The following is a 19460-nucleotide window of genomic DNA, read 5'->3' as shown; positions in this document are numbered from 1 at the left end:
CCCCCTCATTGCTCTCTGATCTGGTCCAGGGTTCTCATCTGTAGACAAGGGTTTTTTATTCCATTATTCATCTGTCACATATAGATTCCCTGAAAGATTGGTAATTTTAGCTGGTAGTTTACAGTCAAGTGCAGGTCACTATTATTCCATTTCATCTATAGTATTAGTTGACCTTCTCAATACACGTACTGCATATATATCCATAATGGCAGTGAAATAAAACCATGCAAAGATATGCATTTAAACATAGTTATGATGTTTACCTGTTGATCGGAATCTGCCTTTAATATTGATCGATCTGTGATCAGTACTGCTCTGGACAGCTGTCTGGAATAGAGAAAGAGTAGGTTATACCTTATGGGGCTGTAATTCTCTACAATGCATAGCGAGCGCCATACTTTGGAATAGGCTTGTCGTCCTGCAGTACCAACGCACATTATAACTCGACTTACCTTTGTAAGGTAGGCCTATGCTCTTGAAAATAAAGAAAGTTCTGCCACATCATATCTTTCTCGCCCCCCGTAAGTCATCAGAGTCCTTTATGCCTCTCTGCTTCCATAGTGGGGCTCTACCAGCAGGTAAGACAGTAAACAGGGTTTTAAAAAGCAGCTTCACCTACATATGAAGTTCTGATGAATGCGGAGTAGGCTGGTAGTAATGTAAAGGGGCAGATGGATCAAGAGCCCAGAAGACACTACTTTTAGCAACAAAAAACAAAGACTTGTGTGTTTCCACAATCACTTGGTGTAAGTATTATCAGGCTCAAAATCCCCCGCATTTCCAATTAGGTAAAAGGAAAGCAACATATTTTAATTATGACTACTAATTACGGTAATAGGAAGGTACCATTCATGCCCTTTATTAGCATACTTTTTTAACTCCACTATCTTACTCCCAGCCACTGTCCTAAAAGGGCTTAGTGGTCCATATTCTTTACAAAACTTGACCCAGTACTCAATCATAAAACAAAAAACCTAAGGAAAGTATACCTCAAAGCCTTCAGTCGCTAGAATGTTGCAGTGGGTGAGAGGTAATTGACAATGACACACAGCTGGGTCTATGCTTCACCATATGATGTATCCAACTTCAAAATCTATAAATGTACTTACATCAGAGAACTACCCTGGGACAGTTTCAGTAAAATAAACCATAAGAGAAGCAGTTTCTTTGACTAGCAGGCAAAATCTGGCACAGCCTTTGGAGTCGATATATAACTAGAAGATTATGGAGGGATTTGAGAGGTGATGGTAGACGGTGCTACGTATTTTAATTGATATTTATGACAAATGCAGGTCTCCAATTTGATCAAGTGAAATCAGTCATGATTCCATCGAGGACAGGATTTCCAGCCTTCTCATGACAAGACACCTACAACACCATCCAAATAGCTAGATATTTATTTAAACATTATTTCTCAAAACCTTCTACACAGATTTACACCAAATCAAAAAAAGCATAATCTGCGTACCAAGATCTAGATTCCTGCCAAACCTGATGTAATTCCGTTTCAGCAGTTTTTGCTGTAGCCTTCCTAAAGAAGTCTATGGAAAATGCATGGGGATTTTTATGTTTTGGAATCCGAGCACCCTTTTTCCAAGGCCCCTGTTTGACGGATCTCCCGAAACTTTCCATGCACAAACTAGCCAAACCGTAGCAACTTTTGGGGGAGTTTTGTGGACATTTCTCAATTCGGATTCAAAGTTATTAGTAACAAAAAAAACGCTTTTCTCTTGGAACAGCTGACCTAACTTTACCTACCGACTGGCATCATTTTGGAACCTGGATAAGGGAATTGTGACTAGAAGTTTGGTTGATTAAGGGTTTGGAGAAAGGAATAACAACATGAAGAAAACACCTTTTGGGAGCAAGTAATTCAGGCTTCACTTCTTTAAAAAACTGATGTAGTTGGCTTGAGGGCACTTTCATCACATGCATACATTTTTCATGTTAGTGGAGGGAATATGTGACTAAAACGGACGGGGTTGCATGTGTCAGTATATGGACCTATGCTCATCTAGTCCAGACATTCAGTTTTGTCTTGATGAATCTGTGACATCCATATGTATCCATATGTATCCATATGTATTCACTGTTTTTAGAGTATCTTTTTATTTTTATTAACCATATTTGTGCAGACACACCAATAATAAAGTTGCTAGATGGATATATTTGACAACGTTTTTTTAATTTGTGGGAATATCTTCTCAGAATAGGGGGCTTTCAGTTCATCTCAATTCGACGAGGGATGAGAATACACAGGGCTCATTCTACAAGGTGGCAACACAGCCTGACACTTGATAGGCGGAGACAGCAGAAAGAGGCAGTGTGAAGGGCAATATAAGTACCACTACAGGTTAGTTAGCGCTGTAACGCTGTATTCTTTTGCGGTTTCCACTCAATCAGCCAATAATCAGGTCTTTAAACAATGTTACAAATCATTATAAACCATCCCAATTGACACAGACATGGCCTTCATAATCATATTCATGAACAATACAACACTTCCTGTACTTGACATGGAACAAAGAGAGAGGTAAGGGGGGTCCATCACTGTGCAAGAAAGAAATGTAGCCATAGATATGCTCGCTCAGGGGAAAACCGCAGGCACAAATGATTTGCCACCAGTAGTTTACTCAATTTACAGAGACCAACTCGTTTCTGTCAATGTATCAAAAATCAGTCATAAGGAGGGGAATTGCAAGAATTCACTAGAACAGCGACATTGGTGTGGTTATTAAAATCCATTGGAAGCTTGGTCATATAGAACCCGGTCTCTCCTTTCCTCTCAATATAAAATCCTGGGTAAATTACTAGCAAATTGATTGGCTTCGATTTTCCGATTCTTGGTTCAGTGTGACCAGAGCGACGTTATATCATGAAGGCAGACACATAACAACATGAAACAACTTTTTCATGGCTTGGATGAGACACCTAGTCCGCACTCGACACCACTTATGGTATTTCTAGATATTGAGCATTTGACACTTTACGGCCTTTCATGTTCACGGTTTTATGGCGCTGGGCTTGAGAGAAGGCTTCCTGAAATAGGTGAAATTACTGTTCGAGAGGTGCATTGCAAGGGTTCACACCAGTCAAGCATTATCTGAAGCATTTGAATGGGCACGCGCACCAGGGTTGTTCGCCCTCCCCATTGATCTTTGCTCTGGCAATAGAACCACTGGCAGCTGCATTCGAGTTCAAAGCATTGGATTGGAGCATTGGATTGGAGCATCTTATCACTGCATCCTCCCCCAGATTATTTCACTATACGTAGACTATGCACTTTTATACCTTCAAGATCAGCAGGTGCGCCTGTTAGGCGTCATGTTGCTCCTACCAGACTTCAGGAAAGCATTGGGACTAAATATAAACTGGGGCAAATCTATTCTGTTTCCCTTTCATGCACTGCCAGACATTGATTGATCCTCCGATATGGTTAAACAACATGATTCCCTGGATGCTGGACACCTTAGGTACCTGGGGGTCTGGGTATACCATGAGGACGAGAGGATGGTACAGGGCAACATTGGCAAACTGGTTGTGGCGATCCACGCTTCACTGGCTTTTTGGATGGCTCCCTTTGGCTCCCCCATGGGACGGTATGCAATTGTAAAAATGTTGCAATTACCACAACTCTTATGTTTCTCTTGGTGCTACCAGTGGTACTAAAGCATTTCTTCTTTAAAGAGAGCATTCTGTCTGATCTTGTGTGGGTTGGCAAATATAAAAGGTTAGAGGGAAGGAAGATGGCTCTGCCCCTACATCAATCAATCAATCAGGGGTTAGTGAAGAGCGCTACTCACCCATGAGGGTCTCATGGCACTGGGGGGGGGGGGGGGGGGGGGTAGGTGGAGGATACTGTGCAGCTCCGTCTCATCCAAAGAGCCAGGTCTTGAGGCTCTTACTGAATGCTTGCAGAATGGGGTATCATCTGATTCTGAGCAGGTGTCCGTGCCAGGACTTTGCCGCAATGTACGAGTAGGCTCTTCCTCCCATTCTGACTCTGCAAATGCGTGGGGTTTCGGCAAGATTGAGGTCAGCGGAGCGGAGGCTTCTCCTGGGTACGTAGGAGGAGACCCTTTCATTGAGGTATTGAGGTCTGGTGTTGTGGAGGGATTTGTAGGCGTGAGTGAGCAGCTTGAAGGTCACTCTCTTCTCGATGGGGAGCCAATAGAGGCCGCGTTGGTGCCGGGTGAAGTGGTCTTGTTATGGGATGCTGAAGACGAGTATGGTAGCGGTGTTCTGGATGGTCTGGAGTTTGCGGAGTAGGGATTTGTTGTTTCCAGCGTAGAGGGTGTTTCCATAGTCCAATATGCTGGTTACGAGTGTGTGGGTGACGGCCTTTCTGGATTTGGGAGAGATATATTTGAAGGTCTTGTGGAGGGTGTTGAAGCACGTGGAGGAGACAGTGTTGATCTGTTGGGTCATGGTGAGGGAGGAGACGAGTATGATGACGAGGTTGCGGGCGTGGTCCGTGTGTGTGAGGGGGATGCCAAAGGAAGGTCGGCCACCAGCAGTTGTCCCATGCATAGGGGGTAGACCCGAAGATGAGGACTTCTGTCTTCTACGAGTTGAGCTTCAGGCAGCTGCTGCTCATGCAGGATGCAACGTATTTCATTCCGTGCGACGTCTTTCATTCCTTCCTGGAAGCTGAGTCTGGTGGTGTCGAGTTCCTTGGAGAGGGAGAGGATGAGTTGGGTGTCGTCAACGTAGGATACTATGCTGAGTCAATGTATTCTGACCTTTGAGGCGAGGTGGGCCATGTAGATGTTGAAGAGCGTGGGGCTGAGCAATGATCCTTGGGGTACTCTGCAGCTGATCTCTGTGGGTACGGAGAGGAATGGCGGGAGTCCAATTCTTTTGTTTCGGCCGGTGAGGAATGAGCAGATCCAGTCTAGGCCGGTTCCCTGTATGCCTGCGTGATGGAGTCTGCCGGCGAGTGTGCGGTGGGAGACGGTGTTGAAGGCTGCTGAGAGGTCTAGTAGAATGAGGGCTGCTGTGTGGCCCTGGTCATGTTGTCTGTGGCGGCTAGTAAGGGGGTCTCGGTGCTGCAGTTGATGCGACATCCGGATTGGGAGGAGTCGAGGATTGAGTTAGTCTCAATGAAGTTTGTGAGCTGGATATTGACGATCTTCTCAGTGACTTCGGCTGAGAAGGGGAGGAGTGAGATGGGTCTTTAGTTTTTGAGGTCCGTCGGGTCTGCAGAGGGCTTCTTGAAGAGGAGCTTGACTTCTGCGCATTTCTAGTTGTCAGGGAACATGCCGGTTTCAAAGGTAGAGTTGATGGTGCATTGTAGTTTCGGTGCTATGGCCGCAGGCGCCCTGTGGAAGAGGTGTGCCGGGCAGGGGTCCGTGGGGGCTCCTGAGTGTATGCTCTTCATGGGCGTGGCGGTGTCTTCTGTAGTGACAGGGGTCCAGGCAGAGATGGTAGGCTGGCTAGCGTTGCTGGAGATAGGTTTGGTGTTGGTGCCTTGTTTCTGTTCTAAGTAGTTGTCGTACAGGGACTTGATCTTGAGATGGAAGTAGGAGCTGAGTTTATTGCAGAGGTCCTGGGAGGGCATGCCGCCTGAGGCTTCACTGGGGAGTTTGGTGAATTCTTGTATGATGGTGAACAGTTTCTTCGAGTTGCAGGAGGTGGCAAGGATTCTGTCCTGGATGAAGTTCCCTTTTGTTGAGCTGATGCGTTGGTGGTATTCTGTCACAGTGGTTTTGTAGCTAGTCTGTGCCTATGGGGTTTTGTTGTTTCTCCATGCTTTTTCGAGACGTCTGCAGGTGCGTCGGGATTCTTGGAGGTCGGTGGTGAACCAGGTGGCTTTTGTGGGGCGCTGTCGGAGTTCTGGAGGGGGGGCGAGCATTTCTGCGCAGTTGGTGATCCATCTGTGGATTTCGTTGGCTGCAGAGTTGGCGTCGGTCGTGGCGGGAGGGGGAGTGTGGTTGAGGGCAGAGTTGAGGTGCTCTTCGGTGACTTTGCTCCAGTTCCGGCACACGGGTCGTGGTGTCAATTTGTGCGCGGTGGGTTTTGAAAAGGAGAAATGTGGTGTCTGTTTGTGCGTGGTAGGGTTTGAGAAAGAGAAATGTACACAGAGGTGGTCCGTCCATAGGGGTTGCGTGGAGTGGCTGAAGCGGCTGTTGTTTCCTCCTGCGAATCCTGCGAAGATGGGGTCAAGAGTGTGTCCTGCCTTGTGGGTGGAGGAGGTTTTCCAGGAGGGTGGTGGGGGTCACTGAGATTGTCGAGGTAGAAATTCAGGTCTCCGAGCAGTACATAGTCCATGGAGGCGATGGCACGGGGGCCATGATGTCAGTGATGGTTGTGGTGAACATTGTGCGTGGATCGGGAGGTTTGTAGGCGAGGGTGCCACGTAGGCTCATTCTGGGGTTGGTCACGATCTGGAAATGGAGGTGTTCCATGGGGGACGAGGAGTCGTTTGTGCTGTAAGTCGGAGGGAATTCTTGTGCACGATGGCGAGTCCTCCTCCCGGGTGGTTGAGGTGGTCCTTCCTCTGGATCTTGTATCCGTCAGGGATGGCGGTTGCGATGTCGGGGCGGAGGTGACATTGGTCCAGGTTTTTGTGAGGAAAGCAACGTCTGGCGACAGGGTGTCCAGGAAGTCCCAGATTTCTACTACGTGTCTGTGCAGGGAGCGCAAGTGGACATATGGGAGGCATAGGATTGCCATGCCTGGAGTCATAGTATCTGGCATCTCAACTGGTGTGGCAGGCTGGATGGTTGGGGAACCCATTGGAGCAGAACGCTGTAGAGATCTCTGCAGGCTTGTGAGGAACACCGCTCTTTAAAGTAATTTTAGATACCAAATTGGCTACAAAAGTTATCCAGGCCATTAGGGTAGTCAAATGTTTTTGAATTAGATATGTGCGAGCATCTAGGAAGGACACGCCATATGCTCCTGACACACCATTGTAGTGCCTACCTAAATTCTCACTGTTCGCAAAATCTATTGATCGGAGGGCTTGGATGGAGGCGGAGATTCATATGGTCGGGGACAGGATATACATGGCATTCGATGAGCTTAGGGACCACTTCTGTATTGGTGCCAGGCAATTCATAGCACATAATGCATTGTGCAGGGCGGCTACAGCAACATGGTCTTGTGTGCCAGAGGAACCACCCCGCACGGGAACTTTGCATATGGTCTGACCCTTGGCAATTCTACACTTGCTGTATCACGTATGGGCAAGGCACTATGCGTAGTCTTCTTGGGTGGGACTTCAGAAGCCAGGTCCCTGTGGTAGGAAGTTTTCGATGCGGAACTACCAGATGACATATGGGCAAATGTTCTAGAATATCCTAGCTTGTTACTAGGAACATATGTTTTAAATTCACACACACAAATTGTATTCATCAGACTTATCAACACTTCACAGACTTGCCATAATGTATAAAGGGGTAGATGATGCGTCATACTTAAGCACATTTCCATCACGTGATTTGGGAAAGTTGCCACATACTACATTATTGGGAGGATATAGGGCCCGTGATTTGAGAGGTCACTGACGCCATTGTTAATCTGGACCCCCGCACTGCCTGCTAGGTCGGTTTCATAGAAGTAAATCACTGAAGTAGGAATGTCGGTTCATAGACAAAACCTTGATCAATTTAGCAATGAACTAGAAGGCAGGGAATGTTCTGCATGTTGCAGGGTGGGTATGAGATGTTCTGAAGTGTGCTGGAGTCGAATTGTCATCTTTATTGACCCTACGCAGGAGAAGTGATAAATGTACCCCTCTTGATACTTGGGAAGGTATATTGCTGTCATTAAAGGATGCATCTGACACACGTACGCTATGAATCATAGCATTGTGTGCTAGATAAGCAAAAGTGCTGACATTTGTGAGTTCTGGTTGTGACCGTTGAGGTTTTTAAAGATAAAATGACAGCTGTTGGGTTTGATGTTGTTCTAAGTACATTGCCTGGTTGCGAGGAGGGTGGGAGGAAGGTGGGAGGAAAGTTTGCTATTTTTTGTTAAGTTAAACAGATATATGACTGGAACCCTTGATTTGTGCGATTGTTACAATATCAGTACCCCTTTGGGACATGTGTCCTGGAACACGTGTTTACTCACTAAGAGATTTAGTGATAACCGTTTAAAATACATAAATACATTTAAAAAAAGGTTGCCACATACATATCATATAATGGAAAAGCATATTCCTGTTTTGTTAAAACACCTGAAAATATGCAGGAGTTCAAATTATATTGTGTGTTAATAAATGTGTTTCCACTCATGGGATAATAATAATCAGAACGTTTTTAGTCTTAGTCTTTAAGTTTTGTATGCTGGAACATTTGCATTATTATTTCTAATATCCATCCCCATAGGGAAGAAAACACACCAATGTTTAAACCTTCTTCTTTTGGTCCAGCACTGAAAGTATTAAGAAATTATATTCTGCTCACAACTTATCAAATAGCATGGCTCTCTTTATTTTCAGTAAAAAGACAGATTAATAAAAAAATTATGAGTGAGGTCCTCAGTTCCTGATACCTACATTTAAAATTAAAAACCAGTTTGTCGACTGTAGACCAATGCATTCCCAAATGACACCACTAATGTCTTTAGGCCTGGTGTGTTGACTGACGTTAGTATGAAGCAAGAGTACATAGAAAAGCCAATCGTGCTACTTATGCATAATCAACGGGTAAGTTATTCAGTTATTTGTCTAATCAGGTTATTCTTAAAATACTTTCCACGCAAATTATTAACAACGGAAGAAACAAAGGAAAAATATAATAAAGAATACAGGGAAAGAAAGAATTAACAGACTGGTGTGGTATAAAGGATCATTTCGTTTATGAAATTTCGATTTGGCGCAAATGACATAGGCATCAATGATATGCATTATTCAGAACAGAAATGTGTTCCTACCTAAGCAGATATATTTAATTAGCGAGGGTAACCACAACCACTTACCTATAAGTTACACTTTTACAGTTTTCATCTGCAAGGTAACTATCTTCTACAATGAAATAGCTGCAATTGATTCTTTTCCCATTGCTGTCAATTACTGCTTTACATCTAGGACAAGAAAAGACCATAATACAGAGTTAATAGAACCCAAGGCATGTTGTCTATTCCTTAACTTTAGACTGATTGTTTATTGTTGCAATTAAATGCATGCACCATGTTTCACAAAGCATGAATCACTGGACTCTAGCACATTCACCAAAGTTGGGGAATCTTACCAGTGACCCGGAGAATAAAGGTCCACTAGAGTATACCCTTGTTATTTTTAGTTATTTCTCAGTCCCCCATAAAAATATATGGTCTATAAGAGCTGCCCAAGAGCACTTTTGTGAGCCCGGACAGAATACGGACAGTCCTATCTGGGGTATAGCCCTATGATGAAACAAGCCAGGATAGTGGGTGAGGGCTATTCTCAAACAACCTTTTTAATTGACTGTCTTTTTTCACAGCAAACATATTGGAAACATCGGATATCCGGTCATTTCTTTAGTGACAAGTGTATTCTAACCTATACATTATCTTTTTAAAGAGTTTATATTTAGAAAGATAGCATATATGTTTAAATAAAAACAGTTTTTTTTATATTTTAAGTTTGTTTTTCAATAGTCAGTAAGACACATGGAAATTGATGATTGTGTTGTAATGTAAGGGAGAAACCATCTATATAACGGTAACCGGCCTTTACAATGCAGCCGGAACCAAGCATTACCTTTACCACTCGTCCATTACAACGCGTGCATCTTTACCACACATTTTTTAACCACGAATATGGCTTTAACACGCCTGCCTTTATAAAGGAAATGTAAGTATTTCACAGGTAAGTGTATTACATATATGTATGTATGTTAGGGCAAGGGCGGTTTTTGGGTGGGTAAAGTTTTTTTGGGTGGCAAGGGAATTTTATGGTGGTTATAATTTTTGGGGGTAATAGTGAGATCTAAAGGAGACGTTAGGAGAAAATTGGGAAATGACCTAATACAGCATGATAAATATCAGCCAAATACACAGCAAAATCAGGACTGTCTAACTACTTTTTCCTATTAGTTAACATCAGGGGAGGCCGAAGTGATTGGGACAAACTTGGGTAACCCCCTTATTGTGGAGGGAATTGATTATTATTGTATTACAAGCACTAATATAAGAAATGGCAATCCCAAAACAAACGCGAGAAAATTCACCTTAATAGATACTTGTGAAAGAGACATAGAGGAAGCACCTGAGCATGAATATAGTGACAAACCCGCTAACCCCATGATAGTTGATCCTGAACCACGATTGAGTAACACCCTAAAAATTACGACATGGAATATAGCTGGCATCAAAAACAAGATCAATGATGCCAACTGGCAAAATACACTGGAGGGCCTGGAGGCTGTTTTATTACAAGAAACTTGGTGCCCTGAAACTTTCTGGGTACCAAAGCATTTGCACAAGAGCAATACCATCCAGAAAGGGAAGGGCGAAGGGAGGTCTTGCAACTTTAATTCCAGTTGCCTCCCCCTTGATCGTAGGGAAAACCTTTACTGAATCACAATATTATCAGTTTTTAAACTTAATTTCTAATGAAAATCATATCTTTGTAATTATAAACTTTTATAATAACTTCTTTGACAGTTCAAGGAGCACCGTAATTGATTCACTAGAAAGGGATTTAGATTGCTTTGTGAAGGGAATTGTAGGGTTTTATGTTTTAATTTGGGCTGGGGATTTTAACTGGGTTACATGTGATATCGAAGCTGGCGAGCCATGCGGGTATTGTGACCATTCTGGCGAAAAGATCGCATATTTTAAACATGGGAGATATGGGGAACCATTAATAATGTAATACACAAATATGATTTAATAATTTTAGAACCAATTACCTCACGGGGAAGAAAATCCGCATACCTTTGTAGGAACAAGATCATCCTTAAATATAGAACATGTCATAATATTATCTAATGGCAATGATTTGGCCAAGGAGGTCCTGATAAATATCAGTATGTTTAGTGACCATCATTCCCTAAGTTTGATTTTGGAGGTAAACTTGTTAACAAAACAAAGGGGTAAGAATGCAGACGCTGATATCGACACCCAAGGTAATAATGGTGTTTCTATAAAATGCACAGGCGTTAATCCTTCCCTATTTATGGAAATCCTTAAAGGGAAAACACCAAAAGATCTAGAAATTTGTTTGGATGGTTCATCTACACATACAGCCGTTATTAATGCCTTCTCTAACATCCTTAAAGTAATCTTAGGTGATTTAAAATCCAAAAGAAGGAAAAAACTGCGTAGTCCAATACAAAGATGGTTTAACCATGAATGCACAAGGTTAAATGGAGAACTGAAATTTGCGCTTAAACAAAAACCTAGAGATCCCCAAAAAATAAGTGCCGCCAGGAGAGATTATAAAAAGACACTGGAAATAAGAAAAAGGGAGATCCGTGATAAGGCTTGGGAAAGCCTAAACCGGGCGACAGAGCTGAAAGACCCAGCTCTCTTCTGGAAGATAGTTAACCATCCATATTTTAAAGATAATAATGCAGTAAGAATAGATACTGTAGTACCACCAGAAGACAGGGTGTCACATTTTAAGAGCATTTTTAACCCAGAAGATATAAACATTATAGACTGGAAAAATGAAAATGTATTAGGATAAATTCAGTTAAAACATCGCCAGTCACACCAGAGGAAGTGAAACTTGTACTTCAGAACAGTGTAAGTGGGAAGGTGCAGGGTCAGATGGTGTGCCAATAGATTTTTTCAAGTATGACCTGGATTTCTGGACACCAATATTAGTGACAGTTTTTAATGCTGCTTTTGGAGGAGCTTTACCAGTCTCATGGGTTGAAAGTATCATTGTACCCATATTTAAAAAAGGGGACAGGGAAAAGGCAAATTGCTACCGCCCAATATCCCTTCTTGATTCCTCTTCTAAGATTATGGGCCGAATTATGCTGGAAAGGCTTGAAGACTGGGCCAGTGAAAATGACATCTTAACAGAGGCACAGTATGGTTTCAAAAGGGGTATTGGGACGGTGGAGCAATGTTTAAATTTAGACCTGTTAATTGGGAAGTACACGTTAGTTAAAGAAGGTACCCTTCACTTATGTTTTGTAGACTTGACAAGTGCCTTTGATTTAGTCAATCATCAAAAACTATGGCAAAGGTTACCAGGGCTTGGTGCTCCCATATTAATAATCCTTATTTTATCGTAAATTTACACCTTTTTAACCTCAAGGGTACGGTACGGAAAATTAGTGGAATGCACACCCGACTTTGTAGTAAAGCGTGGTATCAGACAGGGATGCGTGCTGGCCCCCCTTTTAGTTTCCTTGTACATAAATAATGTGGATTCGTTTTTACAAGAATTGGTTGTAGATGCCCCAAAAGTTGGAATACGCCCCACCGCCGTGTTATTATATGCAGATGATGCTGTCCTAATGTCCAGAACTGAAATGGCTTACAACGCCTTATAGAACATTTTTTCCCAATAGAAGACTAACATAGACTTACAGCTGAACTGGAAAAAACATTTATAATGTCACGTGGAGGCAAAAGACAAAAGTGTAGACAGCATCATGTGGGAAGGTTTTTTTTTTTATAAGTACAGCCCCTACTTTTTATATTTGGGGTTGCTATTTTGCAATAACGGTACATGGAACTTGCATATTGAATTATGTAAAACGAAATTTTAAAAAACGACAGAGGGAATCTTTAGGTTCGCTGCAAAATTTGGGAATAAACCCCTACGAGAAATTTTAAACCTGTATAGGATTAAGTGTGTTCCAGCAATTAATTACGGAGCCGCAAAATGGGGGAGAGCAAGCACGACAAGCCTTCAAATTACGAAAATAAGTTCCTAAAAAGACTATTGACAGTCCCTAGTGTAACTGCAAACATGATCGTAAACAAATAATTGTTTGTCACCATATTTAAGTGATACCCTCAATATAGCTGCCCTTACACTCTGGCATGGCTTATGGACAAAGGAAGAAACAAAATTCTCTAAGGATCTAATTACAGATTGTCTAGCATTAGATCATGGTATGAAAATACCATGGCTGCGTCACATTACTAATCTTTTGTCAAAATGTGAAATAAGCACAGACAACCCCATAAGCATACGAGAATATAGTAAAAGCGACCTGAAATTGAGATATATTACTGTCACAGAACATGATAGGGATAGGACGATTAGGCAAAAGCAGACAGTAGCAGCTTATTGTGAATGTCATACATGAGGGGTACTCAGTTATATCTTATCTTGTTCCAGAACGTCCAGCACAGTTACTTAACTGCCTTCCCAAGAACTGAGAAATGGCACAGAACTCTGCCCCCTGCCCATGTGATGGTAAAACCTCACTGTTCACTCTGCACTTTATTTTGTTTTTGCCCTTTTTATATGGATATTCGAAAAACTGTAATGAAACCACTCTTTTGAAAAAAATATGCTTTTTAACTAGAAGGATGCGTTTAATTGTATATGCAGCTTGGATACTATGAAAATTATTAGCTCTGTAATCTGCTTCATAACAATCAATTAGAAAAAGAAAAGATGATGCACTTTTGGACGCTCTGCTGTATGAAAAAGATGATGAGTAATACTATTCCTTAATCGCATTCTTTTGCACTGATCGCATTTGCACTTATTGTATGAACTAGTGGCAGATTGTATTATATGAACTTTTGGAAAATAGATTTGTTATTTATTGTGTTATTTTCCCCATGAAGTCCAAATTTGTACATATTTTATCATTATTAATCTTACCTCCTGAATAATAGTCAGAATGTATTTTCTTTAAGATACATGTGTGTTAGTATGCTTTTATGGTGTTTGCCTTGTTGTCACCGAATAAAGCTGCTTTGATTTGATTTGACAAGGAGACTATGGAGCCTGGAGAGTACATTTAGACACAGTAGCCTACTTTAAGGGCCTTGTGGTGCTTCTGGTGAGGCCCCTGGCCCAGGAAGTTACCATGACCTGGGGAGCAGGAGGAATCCGAATACTTTTCTCAGTGGTGAAAGGGCAATCTGGATATGGCTGTGGAAAACAATGAAAACATTTTTCAGGCTCGGAGGCCCTAAACTAATATTCCTGTTGACTGAAGGGCACTTCCTCTTCCCAATATAATTACCTTTGTAAGTGCAGGCTAGGTGCCATGTATCCCACTGGCCTGAGAAGCCCCCGGGTCTGCCTCATATGGCGAGTGAGGCCTGGGCCCCCACCAAGCACACGAGTGTGCACCTGTGTTTCCTCCTGCCTATTGCAGTGCCTGGCCTCGGAGCATGGGAGTGTGCCGGGTGAAGCAGGAAAGGAAAGACAGGAGCTTGCTCTCCCACTAGCGCTAGTATAAGTGTACTGGCTGGGCGGGAAGCCATGGTGACCATTCAGGATTGGGATCTCCACGCGGACCTTGAAGAAATTGGGTGGGTGCCGCACAACAGGAGCTCTGCACCGCATTTAGCAAACACACACACATTGGTAGGTGCTTTAAAAGAGACAAGCGCAAAGAGAAACAAGCATTGGCATAGCCAATAGGTCTCTCCTTTGGGACGTTATAAGTGTTAGCCATGCAACAGTTGATGTTGTAGCACCAAGGATATTGTGCTGCATAACTAAATACGTATAAGGTCCCAAAAGCAAGACCTATTGGCTATGCCAATGCTTGATTTATAGGACTTGTGCCCTGAGTGTAGGACTCTGGGTAGATGTAGTTAATTAATACGATCTGCCTAGATCGATTACACAGGTAGGGTACTGCTTTGAAAAAAAGAAAAAGTAAAGTGCTAGATTGTTGTTTGAAAAGAGCATCTTATTGGAGCTGTTTATCTTATGTATCCTAAGGGGTGTCTTATATTATAAGGATAGATTCTATCCTTGAGCCTCGATGTGCAAACTTTTTTAAAAAGTGCTTATGTTGTGTAATTGCACAGAGTACTGTATTCTGACCTATGTTACTGGCGCTTTTAGGTGACGCTGTATATTTCATAAAAGTGGGTTAATTTCTAATTACTATTTGTGACCGAATCCTACCTGTCTGGCGTGGGTATCTATCTGCTGATAGTCATGAGGGGTGAGTTTAGTACAGAACTGTACTTCAATTTCCACAGTATTGCAAAGTTTTCCCAGTAGCAAACACCTGCCCGAGCACAGCTGTGACGACCACCTTAATCAGTCGTTGGTTAGAGAGCAGAAGTTATCGCGTAACCAGCTTTTTAATGATGTACCTTTCTGCTGCTACTGTTGTTAGGGACGCGTGACCCCAGTGGAAAAGCACGCCCCGAAATTAGGTGCTCTTTCTGGGGTTGATCGCGTGTAACTCAAATGGGTCCCTTGTGTACCTAATTCTCAGTCTGGTGGCAGCGACACCCCTGGTACAACACGGAGAATTGAGATCATTTGGATCTACATGGCGAATTTTGAGTGAGCGGAGTGAAGACTGAGGTTGGCACTGGGTTGATTGATTACAGTCGAAGAGAGGCATGACACAACTACTTTTTTGTGTGGCCATTGTACACTGTGTGTATGATGGTGCTTCGTAGATCTGTCTTTAAAATTGAAATTTAAATGCAATAAGTTATCTGTTTCACTATAGGACTCCGCTGATACACTGCCTCCACTCCCTGCACTGCCAGGATGAACAATCTCTCTATGATTTAAACTAGAGTTCTGCAGCTACACACTGATGTCTGCAGTATGTACCTTAGTGGTTTGAGCTTTGTTACTTTGATTACAAACTGTGAGATGCAAGTTACTGTTGCGATGTCTGTAGTACTTATGTTAACTGCCATTTGTATAGCATGCAACTTCCACTGGTACGGCATTGTAGAGGTCTTGGTAGTGGGCACTGAGGCTTACTATCTACAGTTTAACCTTTAATAAGCAATCTGAAAACTTGGAACAGGTTATCGGAAGCACAGTGTGCCCTCTGGGTGCATGCTCTCTTTACTCGTACTCACATGTGTGTCTGCTTATTGCTATAGGAGAATGGCACCTAGAAATACCAAACTGAAGAAGTCGGCTTTAAAACTGCAGGAACGAAGAGGTTTTCTGCCCCTTCTCTGGGTGGTGATGGCCTGGCTTTGCATTTGCCGTGCTCCTCTTTCTCCAAAGGAGAGCAGCATCTGCCCGGCACAAGAGGTTTCAGTGTTGGGATTTTTCAATTTAAGACTTGTGCTGCAAAAGTGCCGTCCTCCGTGCCCCACAAAGGAAAGGAGGTCTGAAGGAACGGCTTTCATGCTCAAACGTCGGGTGACAGTGAGTCGAAAGCATAAAAGAAATGCATCAACTACAGAAGAAATCGTAAAGAGTCCCGCAAGTGATGCGCCAACTACAGAAGAAATCCTAAAGCGTCAAAGCGTCCCGCGATTGATGCGCCAACTACAGAAGAAATCCTAAAGCGGCTCATGAGTGATGCACCAACTACAGAAGAAATCCTAAAGCTTCCCGCGAATGGTGCGCGCGCAGCCAAGTGGTGGCAAAAGTGAAAGCAGCTGGCAGCCAAGTGGCGACAAAAGTAAAAGCAGCTGCGAGTGGGGCGCTCGCGCTTGGGAGAGCAGTCTTCACTTTTCAAGCACTGCACTCGTGCTTGTAGCGTGCTGCTGCTCGTTCCCACAAGGTGGATGCCACCACAAGCACGAGTTCTGCTTGAAAAGTGAAGACTGATGGCTAAAGGCCCTCCTAGAGCAACGCATGCGCACTGCCTAGGAGAGACCTAAAAACTGAAAAGTTACCCAGCTCGTTGGTCAGAACAAAAAGGGACCATACGGGAAATTCCCAGTAAGGTCTTGTGGGCCCTCTTAACCCCTTTGCTGCGGTGGCAATTCCGCCGCAGCGCTAGGAGAGACGGGGGCCGCGCGGGCTCCCATGCTCGTGACGGAACCGCTCCGTGACGAGCCTCGGGCGCGCTGTGCTTGTGACGGAGTGGTTCCGTTACGGCCCCGCCCGCTCAATGGAACGCGCCACGCAGGCGCGAAATCAGCGCCGCGCAGGAGCGCCGAGCGGGCCATGACGGAACCGTTCAGTCACCAGCACAGCGCGACCGAGGCTGGTGACGGAGCGGTTCCGTCACCAGCATGGGAGGGTTTAAAAATGTAGGTGTTTATGTTTGGCTCTAAGAGGCTGCCAGCCAAGCAGCAGGCCCTTACAGAAACCAATCATCTTAGAGATATTGTGGCTAAAATTAGGTACCCCTGGAGCTGGGATTTCGCTTATAGGCTCTGGAGTGCATGGCCCTTTGTAGTTAGGTTGTTGCTAGACAATGCTGACTAATGGGGAAATAAAACTCTGACAAAAAATGTTCACTGTTTTAGAGGTTTATTGTTGCAATAATTACCTTTAAAAATGTTTTATGACTGAACTGCATAATGATTTAAGAGCTTATGACTGAACTGCATAATGATTTAAGGGCTATGTTCAGCTGTTGTCAAATTATATGGCTCCATCCCAATAAAGCTAATATCCTTGATTTCTAGGTCAAGCATTCAAGACCTCTTGTATATACTTTAGTATATACTTATATGTGTATGTACTTTGTGGGCTCTGGAAATCAGCACTAGGACTTGTCTGTTTCCGCGTAGGGACTTTTTTTCTGTTCAACTGCCTGTATTTAACTGCCTTGATAGAAAACAACCAGCAGAGGTCAGTAAAATACAAAAATTACTTTTTGCTGAGGGACTTTCTTTTTTTAATTTTTCTGGCAACTGCCTCTATTTAACTTTCTTGTTAGAAAACGACCAGCAGAGGACAGTAAAATACCAGAATCACTTTAGCATTCTCTGGATTCCAGTCCATAGAAATTGTCTTCCACGAGCACCCGCAGACAATTTTGTTTTCAAATCTTGTGTTTTCAGTGATATGACCACCGAAGGCGCTGATTTTATATTAAAACAAAACTTTGGACTATGCCATTTTCCGCTGAAAGGCATTGTTTCTCTCCATGTGTTTCCATACCTGGCGTGTCATGGAGTTTGGTGCTTACTTTCCCTCCATGTTAAAGAACAGTAGATGTTTCAGCACCCAGGCTAATGTGCTGCATAGCTAAATACATATAAGGTTCCAAAGGAGCGACAGATTGCATTACAAATGCTTTTTTATTAATGCAATCCCTGTAGTAGTATTATGCCGGCTGTTAGACATTAGGTGGTGCTGGTGCTCAAACAATTACATGTGTATTAAGTATTTGGGTCTAGGCCATCTTTAGGGGGGTTCATTGACCTGTGTATCCTTTCTTTCCGTTTGTCCCTTGGAGGATGTAAGGCCTGTAGAAGGTGCACTTTCACCTGCCAGTCTGTAAATATTTGATGTTGTTTGTTGCGCTGCTGAGTTTGGCGTCTTCAGCCCTCTGCATTCTACCCTGGAGTTAGCCTTGGATGTCTCTGCTTTGCTACTCTACAATGGGCAGCTCGTTCACAGTCTGGGAGTATGTAGAACAGGGGTCGCAGGACATCAGAAGTGAAAGACCACAGTTGCTACATTTTGAGCCCAGAAACCTTTGACTGCCTTGAGAGCCTTCAGCCTGAATTCCTTACAAAGGGGTACACAAACACAGCTGGAAAATGAATTTACATTTCTAAAAGCGCCTGGATACCCGAGGGTGTCTTGGTGCCAGATTTGGATTCCACAAGCCGGGACAGCCACAGCTCGTGGTCAATCAAGAAATTACAGATGGAAAAGCCAAAACTGATCATCGTGGCTTGGTTTGGACACCAGGAATTCAAATGCATGTCACTGTAACGCCAAGTCAAAGGTGGCTGTCTTCAGCAAAGATTGCGTAGCACCTATGTATAAGAAGTAATGCAAGGATTCACATGCAGTTCAGTTTGATTTCCCACATACTTTGCAGTATGGATATGGAAGTTGAAGGCTTCTCCGTGGCGTCCCAGGTCAAACGTGGCATACAATGACTAAATCTGGAAAAGACCTAAAACCAGAAGAAAGATTCAAACTAATGAATACTTTAGTTTGGAGAAATTGAGTTTCTCACAACTACTAATGAACTCTGGGAGGGAAATGTAACTTTCAAAGTTTTCTCCATGTACGAATGTGTCACTGCACAGAGTTAGAGAGGGTTTTCAGAAAAGAGATCCTGCAATTAGATGGTGTCGCGGGAACAATGAAGTGGTGTAGATGCCTGGAACATACTACTGGGACTGCACATGCACTAATGTTCCTATGGAGTATATGTACGTCTTAACATTAATGTTAGTTTGACTATCTGGCATTAGATGATAATGAATATGCTACTTACCAGTATGCATCTGTTCTTGGCATGTAGGGCTGCTAACATTCATATCTATGCATAGATCGCCGCCTAGTGTTGGGTCCGGATGATTGCACATTGTTGTCCTGGAAGAGTCTTCGAAGTATCACGAGATAGGTGGCTCCTCCTCTGGACTACAGTGCGCATGGGCATCGACTCCATCCCCAGATTGTTTTTAGCCATTGTGGCAGAGATGGAGTGAAATAGTGTAAAGGATGTCCATGCTAATGA

At 43.3% G+C, this 19460-nt stretch overlaps 1 protein-coding gene across 2 annotated transcripts in view; it reads right to left on the bottom strand.

Moving 5' to 3' along the window:
• Window positions 1-19460, bottom strand: part of CHM (CHM Rab escort protein) — a 732389-nt gene that overhangs the window by 243756 nt on the left and 469173 nt on the right. For both annotated transcript variants that reach the window (XM_078688468.1, XM_078688469.1), the window contains exons 10-11: window positions 8929-9033; window positions 264-327 (exon numbers count right to left, since the gene is read on the bottom strand). In XM_078688468.1, the coding sequence (XP_078544594.1) occupies window positions 264-327; window positions 8929-9033 (169 nt within the window). The remainder of the gene's footprint in view (window positions 1-263; window positions 328-8928; window positions 9034-19460) is intronic.

Source organism: Lissotriton helveticus, chromosome 4_1 (genome assembly GCF_964261635.1).
Source record: "Lissotriton helveticus chromosome 4_1, aLisHel1.1, whole genome shotgun sequence".
Lineage (NCBI taxonomy): Eukaryota > Metazoa > Chordata > Amphibia > Caudata > Salamandridae > Lissotriton > Lissotriton helveticus.
This window is presented reverse-complemented; position numbering and strand designations above follow the sequence as displayed.